General features: G+C 37.6%; 2 protein-coding genes and 1 long non-coding RNA gene across 4 annotated transcripts in view; 2 read left to right on the top strand and 1 right to left on the bottom strand.

The window, feature by feature from the left end:
* Positions 1-22,386, top strand: IFRD1 (interferon related developmental regulator 1). 2 transcript variants are annotated; one of them, XM_080819144.1, is made up of 12 exons: positions 1-320; positions 5,145-5,249; positions 5,396-5,480; positions 6,172-6,296; positions 8,029-8,186; positions 10,973-11,023; positions 11,135-11,313; positions 11,403-11,511; positions 14,577-14,711; positions 18,892-19,020; positions 19,450-19,545; positions 21,639-22,386. In XM_080819144.1, the coding sequence occupies exons 1-12, from the start codon at positions 230-232 to the stop codon at positions 21,726-21,728; spliced, it is 1,353 nt and encodes a 450-aa protein (XP_080675270.1). In that variant the 5' UTR covers positions 1-229; the 3' UTR covers positions 21,729-22,386. The 2 variants fall into 2 exon arrangements, with proteins under 2 accessions (XP_080675270.1, XP_080675271.1); XM_080819145.1 differs by lacking the exon at positions 1-320 and adding an exon at positions 607-670.
* LOC308352777 (uncharacterized protein) lies at positions 28-186 on the top strand (the record flags this gene model as incomplete). Its single annotated transcript, XM_080819148.1, has 1 exon — positions 28-186. The coding sequence occupies one exon, from the start codon at positions 28-30 to the stop codon at positions 184-186; it is 159 nt and encodes a 52-aa protein (XP_080675274.1).
* Positions 19,124-23,470, bottom strand: part of LOC308352778 — a 7,682-nt gene continuing 3,335 nt past the window's right edge. The window contains exon 3 of the long non-coding RNA XR_013967684.1: positions 19,124-19,681. This is a non-coding gene — a long non-coding RNA (uncharacterized lncRNA). The remainder of the gene's footprint in view (positions 19,682-23,470) is intronic.

Genomic DNA, 23,470 nt, shown 5'->3' on the forward strand with positions numbered 1-23,470 from the left:
GCCTTAGCTCCCGCGCTAGAGAGAAACATGTATCGTTTCCGATCACAGCTCTTCACGGGGATTTCTGCTGCTGCCACCGCCCGCTCGTACCCCCGCCGCTTCTCGCCTCTGTTGTTAGCTGAAGACTCGCCTCTTAGCCGCCCGCCGCACAGACGCACGAGTAAAAAGTGCAGCTCCATCGGCTGATCCTCGCTAAGCTCCGAGTTTAGGCGGCACCGGGCGTCCCACGATGCCGAAGAATAAGAAGCGGAACACTCCCCACCGCGGTGGCAGTGGTGGCAGCGGCACAGGGGCAGCTGCAGCGACGGCGGCGACAGCAGGTAAGGGGGTATCCCCGCCGCCGACATCCCAGTTGCCGGCCGGGCTTGCGAGTCTCAACCTCGGGCGCCGTGGGATTTGTAGTTCATCCCTCTGGACATATGTGTCGGCCGGGCTCTTTGCTTGACTGGCGAACTACAATTCCCAGCGTGCCGTGGGGGCAGTACCTCGCGCGATTTGGATCTGGCTTGCGGACCGAACTCTTAGGCACCGGCCTTGGGGGCGGGGAGGGGCGGTACGAATAGGTTCTAGGGCCTGAGAGTGGATCCGGGTCCGGGGTGACGGATTGTTGGGCGGGAGAGGAACTCTTCAGAAGCTGGTGCTTGCTCCTCAGAGCTCACCCTGTCGGAGGGTGGGGCCGAGATAGGATTTGCGTCTTGCTGTCAGTGGTTGCCTTTGACCCACTGACTCCAAAGTGGAGTTCTGGGGAATGCCCAAGGTCCGGCGCGTTTGGCCCGGCTTTTGCGTCACGAGGCCCGGCCCTTGCGCTGTACGGCCCGGGTGACGCAGAGGCGCCGGTGTGGCATCCCATCCCGTTGCCGCCTTGGGCATCCCGCGTGTCCACCTGGCTGGGCGGAGGCGTGGAGGCTCAGGGCCACTGTCCGAGCCTAGGGTCTATTTCTATTACAAACTGGCACCTGCAGAAACCCCGCGCCCCCGCTTCCTCTGCAGGGGGATGGTCCAGCGACCTTCTCGGGGCTGGGGGCCGAAGCCGCGTTCCTCTTTGTGCTGCGTTCTATAGGTTCTGCCTCCTGAGGCCGGGATGGGAGAGGTGGTGTGGAACTCAGGTTGCAATTGGCCAAAAGTTTAGATTTTTTTGTGTTCTCATTGCAAAGTTGAAGCTTTTCCTGAATGGGTAGGAACTCATGATTCTCTACTACTAACTATAGGGTTGGGGGAAAAGAACTTAAAGTCTTACGAGACACCACTAAACTTAAATCGAGTATTAAGTTAAACTGGGTGAAATAATCTCATTTAGTAATTTTTTGGTCGCGATTTTGAAGTTAAACATTGGAATTCTCAGACTTCAGCCCATCAAAACTAGTACTAAGCATTATGTATTTGTCAACACAATTGCTAATCCGACCCTCGTAATGATACGCCTCTGTTCATTAATGAATAGTCCGGTTTTCTTGTTAAAGATAATAGGAAACTGGCATTTAAAACGCTTTCCTGTAGGATTTATAGCAGCATGAAAACTTATGTTCTGTAGTAAACATTTAATAATTGACAATAGAAATGAATTATTATAGTTGCAGTTTTTCCTCCTTTTCTTCATGTTGCTCTTTATTTTGATTGTATGCCCTCGATGCTCATGAACTTCATTCTTGATCAAGATGTAAAATACAAAATTAGTTTGTTGTAGCATCTGATTGCTCAGTGTGAATAGGGGGTACCTCTGTTCTTTTCTGTATTTTAGCTTTTTCTCCTCTGAAGTCAATTTGAATCGTCTGGGAGGTCCTTATTCATTTTATTCTTCTTTAACTTTTACCTTTTGTTGGTGGAACAAATGATGGTGAAGCAGCAAGCAGTCATTTTAAAAGTTCTCACGGATGTTACTCATGGCTTCCTCGAATCACAAACAAATCTTTATCCCCTCAGAAACTCTGAAATTTCCTTTCTTCCTAGGGCTAACAATAACCACAGGTGGTGGTGGGGGATTGCTTTTCAAATTTCACCTCTCCTCTTTCCTCATTTCTCATCAGCCTTATTGCGGTTGCTTTTTTTTTTTTTTTTTTTTAAATTTCAGTAGAAAAGGTAAATTTAAACACTGAATTTTATTTTATTTTATTATTTTTAAAAGATTTTATTTACTTATTTGTCAGAGAGAGTGAGCACAGGCAGACAGCGAGGCAGGCAGAGGCAGAGGGAGAAGCAGGCTCCCTGCTGAGCAAGGAGCCCCATGTGGGACTCGATCCCAGGACCCTGGGATCATGACCCCAGCCGAAGGCAGCCACTTAACCAACTGAGCCACCCAGGCGTCCCTAAACACTGAATTTTAGCATATTCAAACGAATGGAAAAGAATTCTTCATTGAGTGTATAAAACTGTACAGGCTTTGAATATTTTTGGAAATTTACACTAGTACTTGTTATCTGTGCTTACCTCTGGTAAGTGGGTTATGCAGTGGGATTTACTTTTTTAAAACGTTAGTTTGGTTCCATGTGGATGTATTACTTTTTAAATAAAGGAATAAATAGTAACTGACTAGAAGAGATGGAACGTTGTCACAAACTTGTACTTATTTAAAAGCCATTTACTTTATTGGTATTTTTAAATGACATCTAGTAGAGATGGGATTCAAATGAGATCTTAACATGTACAATAAAAAGATAACCAAGTTTCCTATCACTTTAATTGATTTTCTATTTAAATTCTTTCTCTTTTAAGTTAGTGGAAGGTTTTAGAAAGCTGATAAAATTGACAAGTATGCTTATTTTTCATTGCACTTAATTTAAAGAGAGCATTTTTTTTAAATGAATGAACAAAACCTTGTTAATAAACCCCCTTGTTAATATAAGACTTTATGTCTAGAGTGCCACCTAATTAATATTACTTGGGATCACACAGTGGGTGAATTTGATCTAGATATCAGGCATTCATACAGGGTTCTTTTTCTTGCTTTGTTGTTGTTTGTTTAACTTCTCTTTCCTGGAGTCTTGGAAACTGAGACTTAGGGAAAGGAGCTGAGTAAGAGGTGTTTAAGAATACTCTTCTTGGCAGTTTAGAAGTAGACTGAATATGAAAAGTAAAAAATATGAATTGACTTGTGAATGTGTATTAGTAGAAATCAGATGACTCTCAACTATTCCCATGACTTCAAATCATAGAAGACAATGAAGGTAGATCCGGAAATAGAGTATGATGTCATAGGTCTTGGTTTATTTGTTTATTCCTGGCCTAAGCATTCTGATTAATACGTTATGGTAGCCTGGTTTCATAGCTTATTCTTTATGCTGTCCTACCTTTATTAGCAAAGTTATTCCTTTGGAATAGCAAGCAAATTTGAAGGCTGCTTGTCATCTTGTGTTGATTTAAAAATTAGCCCGATTGTATTTTGATTAAAAAAAAAACTTTATTAAAAAATACCCCCCAAATACTAAACTTAGGAAGCTTAAACATAGAGGATTGGGAAAACAAAAAACAAACAAACCACCTCTTTTTAAGGGAGTAAGTGACATGAATTTCTTGAATATAGGCACCTAGTGATATTTGGTACAATCTTTGATTTTACTGATAAGGGAACTTGGACTCAAAGGTGAATCAGGTGACTCAAAGTCACTTTTGGGGCAGATTCTGTAACTCATTGCTCAATGTAATTCATGACAGAGCAGTACTTTATTATTAAATCCCTGCAAAACAAAATATAACTAAATTTATTTTTTTATTTTTATTTTTTTAAAGATTTTACTTATTTGTTTGGCAGACAGATCACAAGTAGGCAGAGAGGCAGGCAGAGAGAGAGGGCGGGGGGAAGCGTCTGAGCAGAGAGCCCGATGCAGGGCTCGATTCCAGGACCCTGAGAACAGGACCTGAGCCAAAGGCAGAGGCTTAACCTACTGAGCCACCCAGGCACCCTGGATTTATTTTTAGTTAATTTGAGGAAAGATTCTAGTTACCAAAAAAAGATTTTATTTTGGGGTGCTTGGGTGGCTCAGTTGGTGGAGCATAGGATTCTTTATCTTGGAGTTGTCAATTCAAGCTCCAAGTTGAGTGTAGAGATTACTCAAAAAATAAAATCTTAAAAAAAAAGATTTTATTTTTTAGTAACAGTCCTGATGTTTTTAAACTGTTGGATATGTTAACCTTTCTTTTAAAAGTGAATCACCTAACAGGCTTTTCTACTATATCAAAAACCACAATTTCTATTTTATTACTTCCCCCACCTTTTAATTTATTTTTTATTTTTTATTTTTTTTTTAAGATTTTATTTTTATTTATTTGTCAGAGAGAGAGCATACAGGCAGGCAGAGTGCAGGCAGAGTCAGAGGCAGAGGGAGAAGCAGGCTCCCTGCCGTGCAGGGATCCCAATATGGGACTTGATCCCAGGAGACTGGGATCATGACCCGAGCCGAAGGCAGCCACCTAACCGACTGAGCCACCCAGGCGTCCCCCCCACCCCCGCTTTTAAAATAAAGATTTTATTTATTTATTTGTTAGAGAGAGACTGCGTGTGTGTGTTTGCGTGTGTATGCGCAGGGTGAGGGGCAGAGGGAGAGAGAGTCTCAAGAGGACTGCAGACTGTGCTGACCCCAGCATCCAGAGCCCCATGTGGGGCTTGATCCCATGATCCTAAGATCATGACCTGAGCCGGATGTTTAATTGACTGAACCACCCAGGCATCCCCCCTCTCCCCTTGCTTAATTCAACTTATCTTTAAAACTACCATCTCTTAATGTCTTATTTCTTCACACGTGGTGTGTAACTTAAAAATTAATCCATTTACCATGTTTATGTTTACTAGGCTCAGTCATTCTCCTTGAAAAATATACTTCTTATTATGACCTATTATTTCATACTCTATTTCTGGATATATTTTTATTATCTTCAACGAAGTGATGTCTTGGAAATACTTTTTCAACCATAATACCAGTTTTTGATACATTTCTGAAGTTGATGTATATTGTAAAACAGTAGTCTGAAAAACAGGTAAATTGACTTATTTTAGAATATTTAAATATGTTTATTTGTAGCATAATCATCCCTTTTAAATAAGGTTGGGTTTTCATTACCGAATTTCTCCTAAGTAGATTAAAAATTCCCAAATGAAATTTTTGAGCATATGGCAGCACAGTCATCTCCTTCCACCCTCTTTTACCTACTAGGTGGCCAGCATCGGAATGTTCAGCCTTTTAGTGATGAGGATGCATCGATTGAAACAATGAGCCATTGCAGTGGTTACAGCGATCCTTCCAGTTTTGCTGAAGATGGTATGAGTTTTAAATTTAAATTTGCAACTTTAGATAAAAAGATGTTTTAGGTAGAAGAATTCTTACAGCTAAGGTACACTATCGCTGTTTCCTATCTACTTTTTTCCTACTTAAATTAACAATGGTAAGTTTATATTATTCCTTAGGACCAGAAGTCCTTGATGAGGAAGGAACTCAAGAAGACTTAGAGTACAAATTGAAGGGATTCATTGATTTGACCCCGGATAAAAGGTAGGAGATACTGGAAACTTCGTTCTGTGTGATTCTCATCAGCCACTATGTATATTATATGCAGTTCTGTGATTTAACAGTATTTTTTTCTAAAGGCTGATTTGTTTACTTTGGATATTTAAATGTTTCTTGTTCCTTTGGACTTTTAACGTAGATAGGAACATGCCACTAGAATTTAGATTGTCTCAGATTAGTCATTATTCTAGCATAATAAATAGCATATTAACTGTATTTGATTGCAATTGAAATGGGTTTGTTGGACTAAAAGTTACTCTTCAGCTGGAAAGAACAGCTTAACTTTGCTTTAAGCCTCTTGCCCACTAATTTTATTGCAGATGTGAAAAGTAGCAAAGCTAAATTTTCTTATTTTATAGTAGTTCTAGAGCTACTTAAAACAAACAGAAGTAAAAAGCCCTAAAGATGCAAATGCGAAGTCTAGACTTTTGTAGTATCAAAAAATTGTGAGTTTGCTTAAATATGTAATACGGGAGAATATGTCTTCTGTGTAATGAGGTGAATTGTGGATTCACCTTATTACACTGAAAAATGGTTAGAGCTTGATGACAATTCTATAGAAAGAAAGGATCTACAAATGTATGAAGAGAAATGGAGAGGGAAATAGTATAGTTTTTATAAGTCATTGTTGACCTGTGGTACACACCAAATTGATCTTCTGATTTGTTTTAAATAGTGCGAAGACAAGGCAGGCAGCTCTTGAAGGTATTAAAAATGCACTGGCTTCAAAAATGCTTTATGAATTTATTCTGGAAAGAAGAATGACTTTGACTGACAGCATTGAACGCTGCCTGAAGAAAGGTAATATACTTATTTTTGAGTCAGAGGCACAGAACTAAAAAGGAATTTGCCACCTTCTTTGCAGTAATATTTATTAATGGAAATGGAAGATTGGCTAACTCTTAACTTTACTGTTGTCAAGGAATACACTGTGCTTATTCAATTCAGAATGAAACTTGTTAGAAGCTTTGTTTTTTTTTTTTATGTAAAAACAGCTTGAAACTAGGATTGTGATGGATTGTCATCCATGTTTATATTGGAACAGGTGATTGCCATTTTCATGTATAAGAAAATCTTGAAAGCTTGTGTCAGATTTTAACAAAAGTTACTAAAAAAGCCATCCTACTTCATTTTCCTAATTTAAAAAGTATTATAATCACATAGCTCATTTTCCCTTGCACTTACTAAAAACCTCAGTCATACCTGTGGATGACATCATTTTCAGGATATCCCTTGAAATGTTTGAATTCTAGAACTTTGTAATGGAGATTCTGGAAGTCATATTATAATCCTAGAACTTTTTTTTTTTTATAATCATAGAACTTTTAAGAATGAAGAGAGACCTTGAAGATTAAGTCTAATATTACCAGACTTCAGTTTTAGGAACCACTAAAATTACAAGGATCTGGGGCTGCCAGCTTAATTATTTTGTCAAGTAAGAATATTGTGAGAATAATGACCTTATCATTAGGTCTTTATTAACAAAATATTTCTAGCACCAGAAATGTGGGAAGCACACATGCTCTTTTTAAATTGAATGAGCTTATTACCTTTATCTCCTTGTTTTTCTCATTTTACCTCAGGTGAAAGCTTTGCAATAGAATGGATATTTGCAAACCTTTCAACCATTCCATCTCTCTCATTGTACAGAATAAAGGCCTAGGAAATGAGATTGGTCTAAGGTTATATAACTTCTTAGTGGTATAGTTGATAGCAGAGCCAACTTTTTTGAGACTGTTTCCTATAATGGTAGTTGGATTAGATGACCTTTAAAAATTCCATTCCAATCTGCTTTTTTAATAGATTTTTAATTTGTCAGGTAATAATTCGGTATCTGCAGTTTTTATATGGTTTTAAAGAATTCTTTCTTTCTTTCTAAAGATTTTATTTGAAAGAGAGAGCATGCATGTGTAAGCAGAATGGGGAGGGGCAAACAGACTCCCCTCTGAGTGTGGAGCTGGATGTGGGGCTGGATCTCAGCACCCTGAGATCATGAGCTGAAATGAAATCAAGGGTTGGATGCTTATCAAGCAGAGCCACCCAGGTGCCCCAAGAATCCTTTATTTTTAATCCCTTGTTTAAAACAAAATTGGGGAAGGAGAAACCTTGAAGGTTTAGTTTACTTCATGGGCTGCATACATCTGAAATGGTTGAGAAACTAATTCAGAGTCTACCTGAGCACTGTTCTATGAGTACATGAAAGATCTGGAAGGTCAGGTCAGCTTGAAACACGTTATTTTGCTGAATTGTTATAGTGCTCCCTTAAGACAGATGTTAATACCCATTTCACTGCTGGAGAAATACGTTTTGAGAATAAGAGTTGTAAGTCATTTATTTGGCCAATAAGTGGTGGTTGTAGGGTGAGGTTGGTTCCAGAGTTTGAGGTCACTAGGTTTGCAGCTCATGTAACATATTATGGGGTTTTATAAACGGTAAATAGTATTTTGGTGAATTGTACAAATTTGGGAAATTACTGTCTTAATAAGTTCTCTCAAAACAACTTTTCATGGTTGTACCTTTGCTTTTTTCCTAGGTAAGAGTGATGAGCAGCGTGCGGCTGCAGCATTAGCATCTGTTCTTTGTGTTCAGTTGGGCCCTGGAATTGAAAGTGAAGAGGTTTTAAAAACTCTTGGACCAGTCTTAAAGAAAATAATTTGTGATGGAGCAGCTAGTATCCAGGCTAGGCAAACTGTAAGTATATGATTTTTTAATTTATAAGTCTGTCCAGGCATGACATCCGGATACTCTGATGAATGGTCTAGGAAGGTTACTTTTTTAAAAATAATAGGTTTTTAGTTAACGTTTTATTTGCATTTATCTTTTACTTTGAGCAGACTTAATAGGACAATTGTTTTCTTAAATTTTCTGAGATACATAGAATATCCCAGATAGAACAAATCTCGACATCTTCGAAATCAAAGGCCATCAGCTGATAGGAAATACTATCTTGAGTTCTTCAGGATGATTGAAGAATAATTTTTGTTGTAACTTAAATGATATAGAAGGTGCTTATTGGGTGGTCATTTTTTATTCTAAGAAATGTAATAGGTATTTTTAAAAAACCTTGGCTGTTTTGGCCTAGAAGTCCTTATGAAAAGCTGAATGCATTATTTCGTAGGAATCTGTAACTTGTGAGATACTCCTGTAGTTATGTCATGAGGTTTGGAAGACCGTGTTTCTTTCTCTAATTATTTGATACTCGTTACTCATGATAGTTGACTTTAGATTGTGGGTTTTGTTTGTTTGTTTTTGGAGTGCTCAGGTAATTATCACAAACATCTTTTTGGGTTTGGAAAGTGGATTTGAATCATAATGGATCTTAAGAATTTAATCTTAAAAATGGACATTGGGGAGGGTATGTGCTATGATGAGTGCTGTGAAATGTGTAAACCTGGCGATTCACAGACCTGTACCCCTGGGGATAAAAATACATTATATGTTTATTAAAATAAAAAAAAAATTAATCTTAGTAGATTTGAATGTTAAGCTGTTTTTTTTTTAACAAGAAACCAGTTCAACTTTGAGACTTTCTGATAGTTTTAATAGTGACTTTTCACATTAGCTTTCTCTTTAGTATTAGTGACTATTTAGTATTACGTTTAGATGACATTGATCTTTCTATCAGATAAACCCTGAAATCTTAGGGGCTTAATAAAAATTTATTTCTTGCTCATATCACTGTGTAAGTTGGCAGAGTCCCTGGGTGTCCATCCACGTCTCTGTGTCCTCCCTTTAGGTCTTCCTTATGGCAGCTATGGTGGCAAGATGGGGAATGAAAAAAGACAGGCGCTCAGGCCAGAATGCATCACTTTAGTGGCTGGTTCCTTGGTTTACCAACTATATGGAGGCTGGGAATAGTTAAGCTGTTTCCCCAGAGGCAAAAAAAGTAGAATTTTGGTGACTTCATAGGAATCTCTCTTGCCCTCTAGCAGTTCATAATCCCAACATAGCTAATTAAGCTTTTGCTGTTTACATTTTTATCCCCCTTTTTTGGGTTTCCATGAAACTTTAAAATCATGCAGGACTATAGGGGTATTTTTGAAATGTTTGACAGAAAACACTATTGCGTGAATACTTGTAGTGAACCCTTAATTTTCCTTGCATGTGTGTGTGTTGTCATTTTTTAAATAATATGTTTGATGCTCGCTGTGAATTTAAAAAAGTACTTGACAATCCTCATATTAGCAGAAGGAATGAAGGCAGTTCTAGTTTTTAAGCTATCTTTTCTCTCTTAGAGGCATCAAAAGGAGAGATGTGGCTTTGCCTCTGCTGCTTGTTTAGGATGAGGGATTACAGATTGAAAGTTTCTGTTATTGAGAATAATGCCTTGACTGCTTCTTAATTTTAGCAATATCCAGTTTTACCAGGATGAAATAATGAAAATAAAATAGTGACACCGAGCAGATTAATCCGCAAATGTCCTCATGATACCAGGAACTTGGCTGTGTGAATGGTGACTTAAAGACTTCACGCTTTAGTGGCACTTAGAACAACATGAGAGGATTTTAGTGAAAATGTGGCGAAAAGGGAAATGGAGAATACAGAAATCTCACAAATTATAAGTTGTTTTCATATGATTTGTTTAGAGCAGTGTTCTGAAAACTGATGGTTCCCGTTTATGTTTCAAGCAGATTATATATAAATTTTGTATTCTGAGCTCCGTTTTATTAGGTAACTTAAACCATGGTAGTCCTGTAGTGTCATCATTTGTCTAACCTCTTTTTTCCCCTAACAAAAGGGAATTATAGGATTCCTGACTGGTTTTCAACATAGGCAGAAAAAAAGTGAAATTTGAATGAATGAGACCCCTTTTTAGGTGGCAAGTTTGAGGATAGTTAATTAAATTTTAGATTTCTGCTATTTCTTGGAAACTGATTTCTTTTAGAAGTTTTCATAGTAGAGTCTTTATAAAAAGAGATGAATGAATATAAAGGGTTTTAAATGCTTAAAAGTTTATAACAAACTTAATGTGTTTAAAGGTTTTTTAACAGAGTAGTCTTCTTTATCTCCAATGTGCAAACTTCATCTCTGTCTTTGAGTTGGAGTTGGAAGTTTAAAAAGGATCTGCTGGATTAAAGAAGGAAGACCTAGGAAAACTGAATAGCTTTCATAAAGTCACATTGTTGGTTTGGTAGCAGAGCTTGGGCTAAAACCCACTTCCATTACCTTTTGATCCTGTATTCTTTATCTCTTCATATTCTTTTTTTGAAAAAGATTTTTATTTATTTGAAAGCGAGGGAGAGTATGAGCAGAGAGGGGGCTGTGCAGAGGGAGAGGCAGAAGCAGACTCTCTATGCCAGGACTCCGGCAGACACTTAACCCATGAGCCACCCAGGCACCCCTCTCTCTTTTTATTCTATGCTTGGGACCAGTATCATCATGTAGTTGAGAAAATTTTCACACTGAATTATAAAAGCAGGAAAATACGGAAATAATAAGAAAATTACCAACATTAATGTCTATTTTTTTCTTTTTAGTGCGCAACTTGCTTTGGTGTTTGCTGTTTTATTGCTACAGATGACATTACTGTAAGTAGAACACCCTTGCCTCCTGCACATTTCAAATTTAATTAATCAATTAATATACTTGCACATTTCAAATTTAAAGTGGTTACCTTACTTCATGTTCTGATGCATTAGGAGCTGTATTCAACTCTGGAATGTTTGGAAAGTATCTTCACCAAGTCCTATCTCAAAGACAAAGACACTAATGTTATTTGCAGCACTCCTAATACAGTGCTTCATATCAGCGCTCTTCTCGCATGGACATTATTATTGACTATATGCCCAATCAGTGAAGTGAAGAAAAAGCTTGAGATGTATGTACTCTTAGTTTCATATTTTGTAAAACCAACATTTATTGATATGATTGGTTATGTTCACACAGTAATGACTAACTGTTTTTTAGGCATTTCCATAAACTTCCAAGCCTCCTCTCTTCTGATGATGTCAACATGAGAATAGCTGCTGGTGAATCGTTGGCACTTATGTTTGAATTGGCCAGAGGAATGGAGAGTGTAAGTGTCTGATGAACAAAAGGAAAAGATTGTGTCTCAAAGACCATTATTCTACCATTATATTCATAATTAAGAATTGGATGATAACTTTGGAGTATGGCCAGCTTGAGAATCAAGTGACTGATTGCCCTGCTTCTTGGCAGTGGGGATATAAAAATTTTAAGAGTGTAAACCGGTAGGGGTTGGTAGAGCAACATTTAAGTGTAGTTTATTACACTTAACTCTTGCTGTCTGTAGAACTCAAATTTATGGACACTGTTACTCGTGGAGAGAGTTGTCTACTACAGTCTGTGTGGCTCTGCTTGGATGTCTCAGACACAGGGCATATTAAGGTGATTCAGGCATGAGTGCTTTATAATAAATGTCAGACAAATGGATGAAATACTTAGTCGACATAGGTTTGAGATCAAATGAGTTTAGTCACTGTTGTTTAACCTCTCTAAGCCAAAGCTGAAAGCAAACATCACCCTTTAGACTGGGCATTATGTGCTTTGCAGTTCCCTACCGACTGTCCGTCCATGGATGTTTATTACCTCAGTTTGGCTTTCAGAAGTATTTGAGTTTGTGATAGCTGACCAACTTTACCGGTTTGCCTGGTTCTGTTGCAGGGTTAGCACTGAAAGTTCTGTGTTCCAGGAAATCTTTCCTCTCAAGCTAACTGGGACATTTGGTCACTCTGGTTTGTGTCCTCTCTTGTGAACCTTGGCTTACTTATTAGCTGCTTTTTAATGTAAGAACAAAGATTATATTTCTGGAATGAAACCTTTTCAGGAATTAAATATGTTATTTAACAATGAATAATTCCATTATAGTCCTGTGTTTAAAAATATCTGGGAAGTGTCTTTTTTAGGCTTACCCCAGCCTCTCCCTTTTTCTTTGAAGGATAGCAGGGTGGGAATGAAAAGAAGTTATTAATGCTTTCAGTAGTGAATGAATCTAACTTACGTGAGAAATTGGACTCAAGTTTAGCAATCAATTTAATTTTATTGCGCTAGTTAATGCCTCCTTAACCTCAAGGCATAGAAGCCAGATGTCCCACTTTTTTAATCTTCTGTTCTTCTACAGGCCAGAAATAGTAATTTCTTTTTCTTTTTCCTTTAGAGTGTATCTTAAAAGTAAAGTAATAAGGCAGTTCAAGTTATACATGTTGAATTTTTAAAAAATTTTGTAAATACACTTTTATTGCTGCCCACGTAGCTTACATTCTCTGGGTATAATAAATCATATGAGAGAGCTAGGAGAACTCAGATAAAATTGAACAAGTTTGGGTAACTATTTGTTTAAGGACAGAAGTGACCTGGGTTACAAAACAGAACCTAGTGTTTTGTTTGCTATTTTTGTTAAGTAAGCTTTTTGAAAGGAGTGAGTGTGTGGCTGTGGTGGGGGTAGTTAAGGAGTGTTCAGAAAATTAAACCATGTGTTGATGAATTAGGCTGATTTAAATTAGGGTTTTGGAAGCAAATTCATGGCATTGAAATATTCAGAGCCTTTTGCTAACATAATTATAAGTTGACATGAAGAATTAGGAATTGTTTGTGAGAGCTCTCTGTGGTTTATTATGCATGTTCGCTCTACAACCAAACAGGTAAGAGTGCACTCTGCACCACACTCCCAGGTTCACATCTTTTTTCCACCCTTACTAGTTGGATAATGTTGGGCGACTTCTCTATGCCTCGGTATCAGTATCTTTAAAATGGAGAATAAAGTAGTAACTACCTCATAGGGTTGTTAAGAACATAGATACAGTGTAAGTGGTAGCTATTACTGTAACTGTTCATTAAAGTGAGAATTACGTCCCCCTCCTGGTGGTGATCTTTTGGTAGTGGTCTTTTAGGGGCTCTCTGGGATAACCTATAGTAAGACAAAGACTATTTACTGGGCAGAGTTACAGGTCTTGGGAGCCAGATAATGTGCTGACTCAGGAAACTATACCAAAATATAATATAGACAGATCTTCCCCAGTTGTTCCTTTTTGTCCCCACCTAACCTGACATGGGAAGTGCTGCAAGAACAAGGCAGACAGACAGACACAACATACACACACACATATCCTTCTGCGATAATGATTATGCTGTTTTCTTTTTATTACTGATAGGAGTTGAGGTGTTTATTTTTATCTCCAAGAGCCTATTTGTCCCTGGGTGTATAGTTTTACTGTAGAGTTAACCCTAAACTCTAGTAAATTGGCTTTTGGAAGCTATTTATGGGCTATTTTTATGTCTTAAATTTACTTTCTTTTTAATGCCCAAACATGTTATGGAGATGTTTCCCTATAATATTTAGTATTTAATTTTTCCAAGTTAATACTGTATTGAACTCATTGACTCAGACTGTAAACTAGATTGAGTTTTACTGATGGCAGAGGTCAATTATAGTGGGATTTCTCAATCTCTACACTGTTGATATATTACTGGGCTGGATAATTTTTTGTTGGAGGAGAGTCATATCAAGGTAATAGCAAGTAGTGATACATTTTGTGGCTTCCCTTCAAAAGGGATTAAAATATCTTCTTAGCTTTAGTAATTTAATTACTTAAGTTGTGCACTGGATTTAAATGCTGTATTGCTTTTTTGAAATATGGCCAGTATATTAGAAGTTAGGTGCTTTAGGCATTAACTGATAGCTTGTACTTTTGGAATAAGAATATTTGGAATTCCAGGGTTGTGTGCTTTGGGGACTGAAGAGCCAAAGAATAGAAGCTATGTTGGTATTTGTGGTATCTCAGTTTCACTGAACTACTTTGGAATCCTAGGAATGTCTTGAATATGGTAGGAGCGCACTAAATATTTGTTGAATGTATCTGGATCTACTTGGAGGGGGAATGTTAATTGTTTAGTGGTAGTATATCATCTTGTAGTCAGCATTTCTGGATTAAAACTTCTGCGTGATATTATAAATGCATTAATGTGTTCCTGTGTGCCAAGATCTCTAAAGAGCTCGGAGATTTGTGGTGCTGTTTTTACCCCTGCTGGGTATTTTCCAAAGTAGAGTGTTCTCTTTAAGCACTAGGAAAGGTTGGGGGAGGACCCAATAATGAACTAAACAAAATTGTTTTTCCTGACCAGGACTTCTTTTACGAAGACATGGACTCTTTGACCCAGATGCTTAGGGCTTTGGCTACAGATGGAAACAAGCACCGTGCCAAAGTGGATAAGAGAAAGCAGCGGTCGGTGTTCAGAGACATCCTGAGGGCAGTAGAGGTAGGTCTCTTAATGCTATAATGGCTACTTTCATTTACTTATTTATTTAAAAAGATTTTACTTATTTGACAGAGACACAGCGAGAGAGGGAACACAAGCAGGGGCAGTGGGAGAGGGAGAAGCAGGCTCCTCACTGAACAAGGAGCCTGATTCGGGGCTTGATCCCAGGATCCAGGGATCATGACCTGAGCTTAACCACTGAGCCACCCAGGTGCCCCTCCTTCCTACCTTTTTTTTTTTTTTTTTTTTTTAAAAGTAGATTCAATGCACCCACCATGGGGCTTGAACTCATGACCCCGAGATCAAGAGTTGTATGCTCCACCAACTGAGCCAGCCAGGCATGTGCTACTTGTTTTGAGATGAGATTGTTTTAGGCTAAACTGGACAATTGGGTCATTTTTTGATTGAACTTCAGTTTTGGGCAAAACAGTTTCTTCCTTTTAAGCCAGGTTTTTAACTACATACAGAGAGGTGATTTTTTTTTTTTTTTTTTTAAACAAAGGAAAATGTAGTTCTGGTGCATAAAGGTACCTTTTTTTTTAGGTTAAAAAATACGACAATTTCATAGTTACAAAAGTGTGTTTCACTTTGTTGTACTTGCCATCATTTAAGCAAAGGTGCTTAGCACATAGATACTTAGTATGGTATTTTTTGTGAATGGTAAATTATTGCCTACCCTTCAGTACTTTAAACAAAGACCTTTGTCTGGGAAACCTGAGTGCTAAAAACTGAAATAACGAAATCCAGCCTTTACACTTGATCTTAGCCAAAAGGCCGAGAAGCGATGAAATCCAGCCTTTAAATAAGGGTTTAAAATCATCTGATGCTTGAGTATCTTCTATAGTCTTCTAACCTGTTTTAATCTACCTGGCAAATAAATTGATTTAGAAACTTTCAGGGATTTGAATAGAATGCATGGTTAAAAGGGTTAAAAGGAACTGCAGGATAGGAGCAGTTTTACTGTGGAGAATACCAAAGTCTTTGTTTTGTTTTTTCTTTTTTGTTTTTCTTTTTCTTAGCAAGATAAGAAGTATTTCTTGGATATAAGAATAAATATCTCAGATACTTGCTATCTGATAGGGCAGTTCATTTAAGAATTAGTATGTCACCAAAGAGTCATCAACCTGACATGTATATGAAAACTTAGAATGGGAATTAAAAAAATAAAGATGCTAAGACCCCATTCAGGTCCAGTTTTGAAATGTTCCAATGATTCTCATACATAGACTACTTAAGAACCACTTTCTTCATTTTAATCTAAGTAAAACCTAGGGTATAAGTATAGAGGTCTTCTGGGACCTGAACATTTTGGTTAATGCTAACTCTAATTAGAGTAGTAGTTTATATTTACTCTGGTTTTTATAATCTGAAATACGGAATAAAATTCCCGAACTTGAGCAGACATCTATATTAACAATTGATCCTTTTGATCTTAAAATTTTAGTGTGGTGGTATCCTCAAATTGAGCCATTTTCTTGAATGACTGCAAACTACTTACCTGGGTGGGTCAGTCAGTAAAGCATCTGCCTTTGGCTCAGGTCATGATCCCAGGGTTCTTGGATTGAGCCCTGCATCGGTCTCCCCGCTTGGTGGGAATCCTGCTTCTCCCTCTACCCCTCAACCTGCTCGTGCGCTCTCTCTCTCTCTCTTAAATAAATAAGTAAAATCTTTAAGCAGCCTTAACAGGTCTTTTGTGTGCACGTCGCTCTTGCCCAGCAGTACAAAAAGTAAAAGCCCTTTCTTCGCCTCATAATTCTGACCTGTGGTGCTCTCCCTCCCAGACCTTAAACACCCTCTCCTCTCCATCTCAGGATTTCTCTTCCTCCCCTGTCCTTTGACTGGCTTTGCTGTGCTCCAGCTCTGCTTCAGTGTACCTGCCAAAGAAAGGTCTGGCCTTCCAGCCTTGTTGAGTGTTGCTGTTTCTTTGCTTTTACTGGAAGCCAGTTTTCTCTGAAGGACCCTGCTTCCTGGATGGATGGAGGTTGTTAAACTGCTACAGAGGAGAATTCTCCATTTTAGGCATAGTTATTGCTGCCTGTCATTTCTTTTCATTCAGGAGTCATTCTTTTAAGACCGTGTATTTCTCAAGTTAGCAAGCATTTAATAGGTTAGGTACCTTGACATACAGTTTTCTTATTTTAATTCCTTTATAACTCTTAAGCAACAGAATTAACTTTTTAAGGAAAAAAGTTTACTAAAGGCATAAAGAATAGTAAGTAGGAAAGCTGGAATTTGAACTCACTGAACTGTGCTATCTTTCAACAGGGCCAAGTACTGCAGATGGGCAAGTGAGAGAGAGTCAGAGTGTCCATTGGATTTGTCAGTTAGGTTGTTGGTGGGTGACCTTTACAACTGCAGCTTCAGTAGAATGATGGCAGGAAAGCTTGATGGGGATGGATTGCCAAGTGGAGATGGGGTGTCTTGACTGTTCTTTTTTAAAACACGGCTGTAATTGGAAGGGGAAGAGAGTTGACCACTGGACTGTGGGAGGGTGTGTTAACTGTGTCTTGTTTAAGATGCTGGATGCATTTTATGGGGGAAGAAAGCCATGGAGAAGGGAGCATTTTAAAATATAAATGAAAGGTTGAGAGTATGATGTAAACAGTATGATTTGCCTTGAACTTGGAGAGATTTAGGAGAGGAGTAGGTAAGGATGCAGTTGAGTTTAGAGGGAGTTCTTTCCTGGTGACTCAGTGTTTTCTGAAATAAGGAAAGTTGAAATAGTAGAACCCTCGTGGGTTTTTTGAGCTGTTGTAACAAATTAGCTACTGTATGTGCTTCACACACAGACTTTGTCTTATACTTGTAATAACTGGTAGAGGGAGGAAAGCCCCACTTGACAAGCAAGGGAACAGACCCAAAGGGGTTAAATTACTTGGCAAAATGACAAGCCAATGAGTAGCATACTTGTGTAAGTCTGGAGTTTGCATTCTGTTCTTCCATGTTATATGCTGTGTCTGCTGGTAGAGAAGGGGGCTACGTGGGTGTGGGGAAGACAATTGGAGTGATCAAGTTCCGTCTCTTTCTTTATCCTGTCTCCGGTGACCTGCTGTTCCCTTCCTGGTTGCTCTTTAATAGTCATGATTCATCAAACAATGGAGTGGCCAGTGTTTTTCCTCCCAAGTTTTGCCCCTACTCTGTGTGACTCCTCTGTGCATTTGGAAAACCCTATCCTGTATTTGTTCCAGTGATCTTTACTTCCATTTTCTTTATTTCCATTCACTTGATTCTCTCTCAGGGTTATACTTTATAAAATTGTCTTCTGGCAAAATTATTCCATCTCTGAATTCTTAAACTCACCTATTCCCTCTCATTTTCTCTTTCTTTCTTTCTTTTTATTTTTTTTTAAAGATTTTATTTATTTGACAGAGAGCACAAGTAGGGGCAGAGGCAGAGGGAGCCCGATGTGGGGCTCCATCCCGGGGCCCTGGATTCATGACCTGAGTCGAAGGCAGATGCTTAACCAACTGAGCCACCCAGGCGTACCTGCTCTCATTTATAAGCCTGGTCTTAAACCCTTGGAACCCCCTAGTTTCTGGTCCTCTTCTTTTTGGTTGGTCTGTTAACCCCGTTTGTGTTCTCTTGACCCTGCTTCCCCTCAGTTTCACCACTGGCGTGTGGGGGCATCTTATCTTTGATACCTCCTCCTCTTCCCTCCCCACCTCACCCCCCATTTGTAGACCGGTAGAGATAACTTTTTTTTCCTTCAGGTTTTTTTCTTTTAAATTAACATATGATGCATTATTTGTGTCAGGGGTACAGGTCTGTGATTCATCAGTCTTACACAATTCACAGCACTCACCATAGCACATACCCTCCCCAATGTCCATCACCCAGCCACCCCATCCTTCCCACTCCGCCAACTCCAGCAACCCTCAGTTTGTTTCCTGAGGTTTCTTGAGTGCTACTGAAATTTAAAGACATTCACAGCAATGTGGTTTGCCAGTAAGATTTATCTGAACTCAGTTGTGCCAAGTCTATGACAACTAGATTAACTTCTACACCCTTATTAGGATAGTAATTTCTAGTCTATTCACATCTCAGGGATGGCAGTATCAGTTTAAACCATATTGTTTTCTTACCTCAGCATGTAAATGTGTCTATTTAGGAATTGTATTTATGTAGGATCTCTTTAAGTCCTCTTAATTCCTCTTAAAATTTTGGTTCTTCTGTTGTCTAGGAACGGGATTTTCCAGCAGAAACTGTTAAATTTGGCCCTGAACGAATGTATATTGATTGCTGGGTCAAAAAACATACCTATGACACCTTTAAGGAAGTTCTTGGATCAGGGATGCAGTATCATTTGCAGGTGAGTGAGTGACCTCTTTTCTGTGTGTTTGCTTTTAAATTAGGGAGCAGTTTTGAATGTAGTTCACTGAATGGCTTTTGAAGTCAGCGGGATATGCAGAATGCGTTCAGCATGATACAAAACTACATTTTATTAATTAATTTTACATTTATATTTTAAAGTAGAATTCGATAAGTATGAAACTGTTCTGTTTGTATAGTATAAAACTGGTGGAACATCTATAAATTCGGTAGCGCTGTTGCTCTTCTCATAACTTTACTGGATTCAAGGCATTTGAAACAATTTAGTCTTGCAAAGAGAAACAGAAAATAAGTGACCTATGTTCTTATTTATAAGTTTCACGTTACTTCTGTTAATCATTTCACTTTATGTAGTAAAAAAGAGCTGATGTTTAATAATGAGCTTTATTACCTTTCTATTTTACTGAAGTCAAATGAATTCCTTCGTAATGTATTTGAACTTGGACCCCCGGTGATGCTTGATGCCGCAACACTTAAAACGATGAAGATTTCTCGTTTTGAAAGGGTAGGTTTTGTTTTTGTTGTCATCAGAACCAAATTCATTGAAGAGAAGCAGAGCTGATGCTTCGATTCTACCAGGCGATAGGTGTTGAGTGGAGTCTGTGGGCCTTGAGTGCCTCATGCTGTTTCAGACACAACAGCTGTATTAAAATTGTAGAAACTTCATTGCAGTTAGAGTACGGAGGGGTTGTATTGAATAATTTTATCCTTAATCCCATTAATATAGAAATTTTCATTTTTTGTTTTCCTTTATTCTGTTAACTTCTATTAAAGAATAGATATTACATAGTGCTGCTTTTGTATCAGATAACTAAACCTACTTAATAAGTACCAGATTCATTTGCAAGTTAAGGAAACAGGCTTAGAGAGTTTGTGACATTACTTATAATTTCACTTAACCTTTCAAAAATCCTTAAATTATAATTATTCTTATGTTTTTACTGAGGTGAAATTCACATAACAAACTGTTTTCAATCGTACAATTCAGGGCATTTAGTACAGTCACAGTGTTGTACAGCTATCTGTCTAGTTTCAAGATATTTTCATCCCCTCAGAAGGAAGCTTATACATTTAAGCATTCACTTCCCATTCTTCCCCCTCTCCCCTGCCCCCACAGCTACTGGCAACCACTTGTGTGCTTTCTGTCTCTACATTCACCTATTCTGGATATTTTATAAATAGACTCAAATAACATGTGACCTGTTTGTTTTTTTTCATTCAGCATTATGTTGCCAAGGGTCATCCATGTTCTAGCACATACCAGTACTTCAGTCCTTTTTGGGCTGAATAATACGACATTGTATGGAGTATTATTGATTATCCAGTCATCCGTTGATGGACATTTAGCTTGTTTACACTTTTTGGCCATTGTGAATAATGCTGCTGTGAACATTTGTGTAGAAGTTTTCATTAGAGCACCAGTTCTTAATTCTTTTAGGTATAGGAATGGAGTTGCTGAGTCATATGGTAGTTATATGTTTAATTTTTTAGGGAACTGCCAAACCATTTTCTGTAGATCCTGAACCATTTTGCATTCCTACCAGCAGTGTGTGAGAATTTCAACTTCTGTATCCTTATCAACACTTGTTGTTCTAGCTTTTTTGTTTTTGTTTTATTTTAAATTATAGCCATACTAGGAGGTGTGAAGTGCTTAATCATATATATATATATGTTTGTGTATATATATGTTTATCTCATATATATGTTTATATATGTATTTCTTATATAAATATGCTTTTTTAAGATTATATTTGGGGAGAGATAGCACATAAGTGTGCGATTTGGGGGAGGGGCAGAGCAGAAAATCTCAAGCAGATTCCATGCTGAGCTCAGAACCCAATGTGGGGCTCAGTCCCACCACCCTGAGATCACGACCTGAGCTGAAACCAGGAGTTGGAGCTTAACCAACTCTGCCACCCAGGTGCCCCTGAAGTGTTTAATTATATTTTTACAGACTCTCTATAGTTCATCATTTTTATGGTCATATAATTGATGAGTATTTTAATATTAGCGTCTTTACATATATTTCTCTTTTGAATTTTTTTCTCAGAAGAAATCTGTACATGGGAATACAGAGTTAATTCTGACTTTTTTGATATGTACTGCCAAATTACCTTCTAAAGTTATTCTGTCATTTTTAATTATTTCTAGTAATGAATGAAGGCACATAGCTATTACATATTTGACAGCATTGAGTTTTAGGATTTAAAACATTTGTTAGTTTAATTGGCATTAAGATGGAGCCTAGTTTTTTTTCCTTGCTATTTTAATTAATTGGATATTTTGGATATTTTGTTCACTTTAGTTCATGAATTGTTTTTTTTTTCTTTGATCAGATTAAATGTTGATGCATTTTTAAAAAACTTTTTGTTGTAATTTTGGTATTTTACATATTTGAATAATACTTTCTTAATACAGAGTATCTATCATCTATTATGTGTTAATTTTCCCCCTTGTTGTTTGTGTGTGCTTTATAAACTTTTAAAATTGATAAGATTGAGTTAGCTCATTTCTTTGCTTTGTGATTTTTAATTCATCCTTTATCAGAGTATCTTAAATTTTAGTGATCCGCATGTGTTTTCCTTTCCTTCATTTCAGCACCTGTATAACTCTGCAGCCTTCAAAGCTCGAACAAAAGCTCGAAGCAAATGTCGAGATAAGAGAGCAGATGTTGGAGAATTCTTCTAGCTTTTCAGCACTTGGAAGACCACTTTCTAAATTTTTTTTTTCCCTTTGGTAATTCCTAATGTATTTAAACTGGGGATAGTTTTTATCTAGGGTCAGCATAGATAGCTTTTGTAGCCGGGGTTATATTATAATTTAATGTACAATATTACAAATGGTGAGTTCTGATTATTGAATATTCTCTGTAAATATAAACATAAATAAAGCGTAATGTTTGGTCATTTTCTGTTTATGAGGAGAGCAAAAATACAATATTTCATTTGATTTCATAATGAGGAAAATTATTACCCAAGGGTAAATTTCCTATACTGTGGTTGTCCAAAAATATTGATTATAATGTTGTATATATACAAGGTATTTAAGTTAAGATGTTAAACGGGTGAGTTCTGGATACAGTTTTGGGAGCTAATTCTTCTGGAAAAGCTGCTGTATTTTAATTTTTAAATGGAACCTAATTTAATTTTGTCACTGGGATCAACATAGAGAATTATACCTTACAGAATACACCTTACAGATGTACTTAAAGGTTATTCATTCCAGCTATTGGGAGTTCATGAACAATTAGCATATGCCAGAGAGGCTGCTAACCTTGACCTCTGAGGGTACTAACACATTTTATCTGCCATATTCTTGTATTTTGAAATAAAGATCTTTTCACATAAAAAGTGCTTCTTTTCTAATAGAAGAAACATTTCTGGGTCTGAAGTAGAGTTCAAAATGACCAAGCTAGTAGGGAAAGAGTGAGAAGAAAACTTACTCTGTATATTTGGACAACATGAAAATAAATGAAAAAAATGTAGCAATGTCATTGGGAAAATTAGAATAATATTGTAGCATATCATTGGGATTTTAGTTACTGATTTCGTTGGTATTAGTGCAGAGAACAGTAAAAAGAGGCAGGAGGGGTGGGGAAGCATGTACAGTGTAGAGAAGAACCAAAATCAGTGAAGGTACTTCCCAAACTAGTGTTCTTCCTCTCCTGCATTTTCCACTTCTCCGGGAGGTCTGATGGGGCCCCTCAGCTGCACCCGGCTGGCCTGTGGGGGTGCTCTTGGCTGCTGTGAGTGTGTGGCCCATCCTTCAGATCCGGTGCAGAGGAAGACCACCTTGGAATCCAGAATTTGAGTTTGCATGCTGTCACTTCCTTGTGCTCCCAAGTAGGTGAGAATTGTGGAAAAGAGATTGTAAGTAGTGTTTTCCCCCCTAAATTTTCAATTTCCTGTATGTATACATATTTTTAAATAATGAATTTTTAAATATTTCTGAGTGGGGCTTATACTGCTTATTTATTAACTTGCTATGTTTAGAAACATCTGACAGCTTCCTATTTGATAGATGAAGGTTTCTTCCTTTTTACTTTTTTCTTATTCTCCCAGTATTTTTTCATTAAATTGGCATCATTGTATTATAGCGACCATATTTCTGTGTTCATTCCCGAACTAGTTCACTGTGCTTCTGTTTCCATTCTCAACATCTTTTCTTGGTTTTACATACACATCACTACTTCTTCCAAAACAGTCCCAAATAGGTAAAACTTTTTAAAATCTATTTTTGACATGGTCAAAGCTCTACTGTGTACTTGTTTCAGTGTAAACTAAGTTCTTTCTTACCCATGTATACAGCTATTTCCTGAGACGACTTCATCCTGGGATTTGTTTTTCTCTTGGATTGGAGTTTGCATTTCCTGGACCCTATGTCTTGGTTATTAGATTACTTAATTGTTGAAGTGAAACACTTCCTTCAGT

The sequence above is a fragment of the Martes martes genome, assembly GCF_963455335.1.
Source record: "Martes martes genome assembly, chromosome: 11".
NCBI classification, from domain to species: Eukaryota; Metazoa; Chordata; class Mammalia; order Carnivora; family Mustelidae; genus Martes; species Martes martes.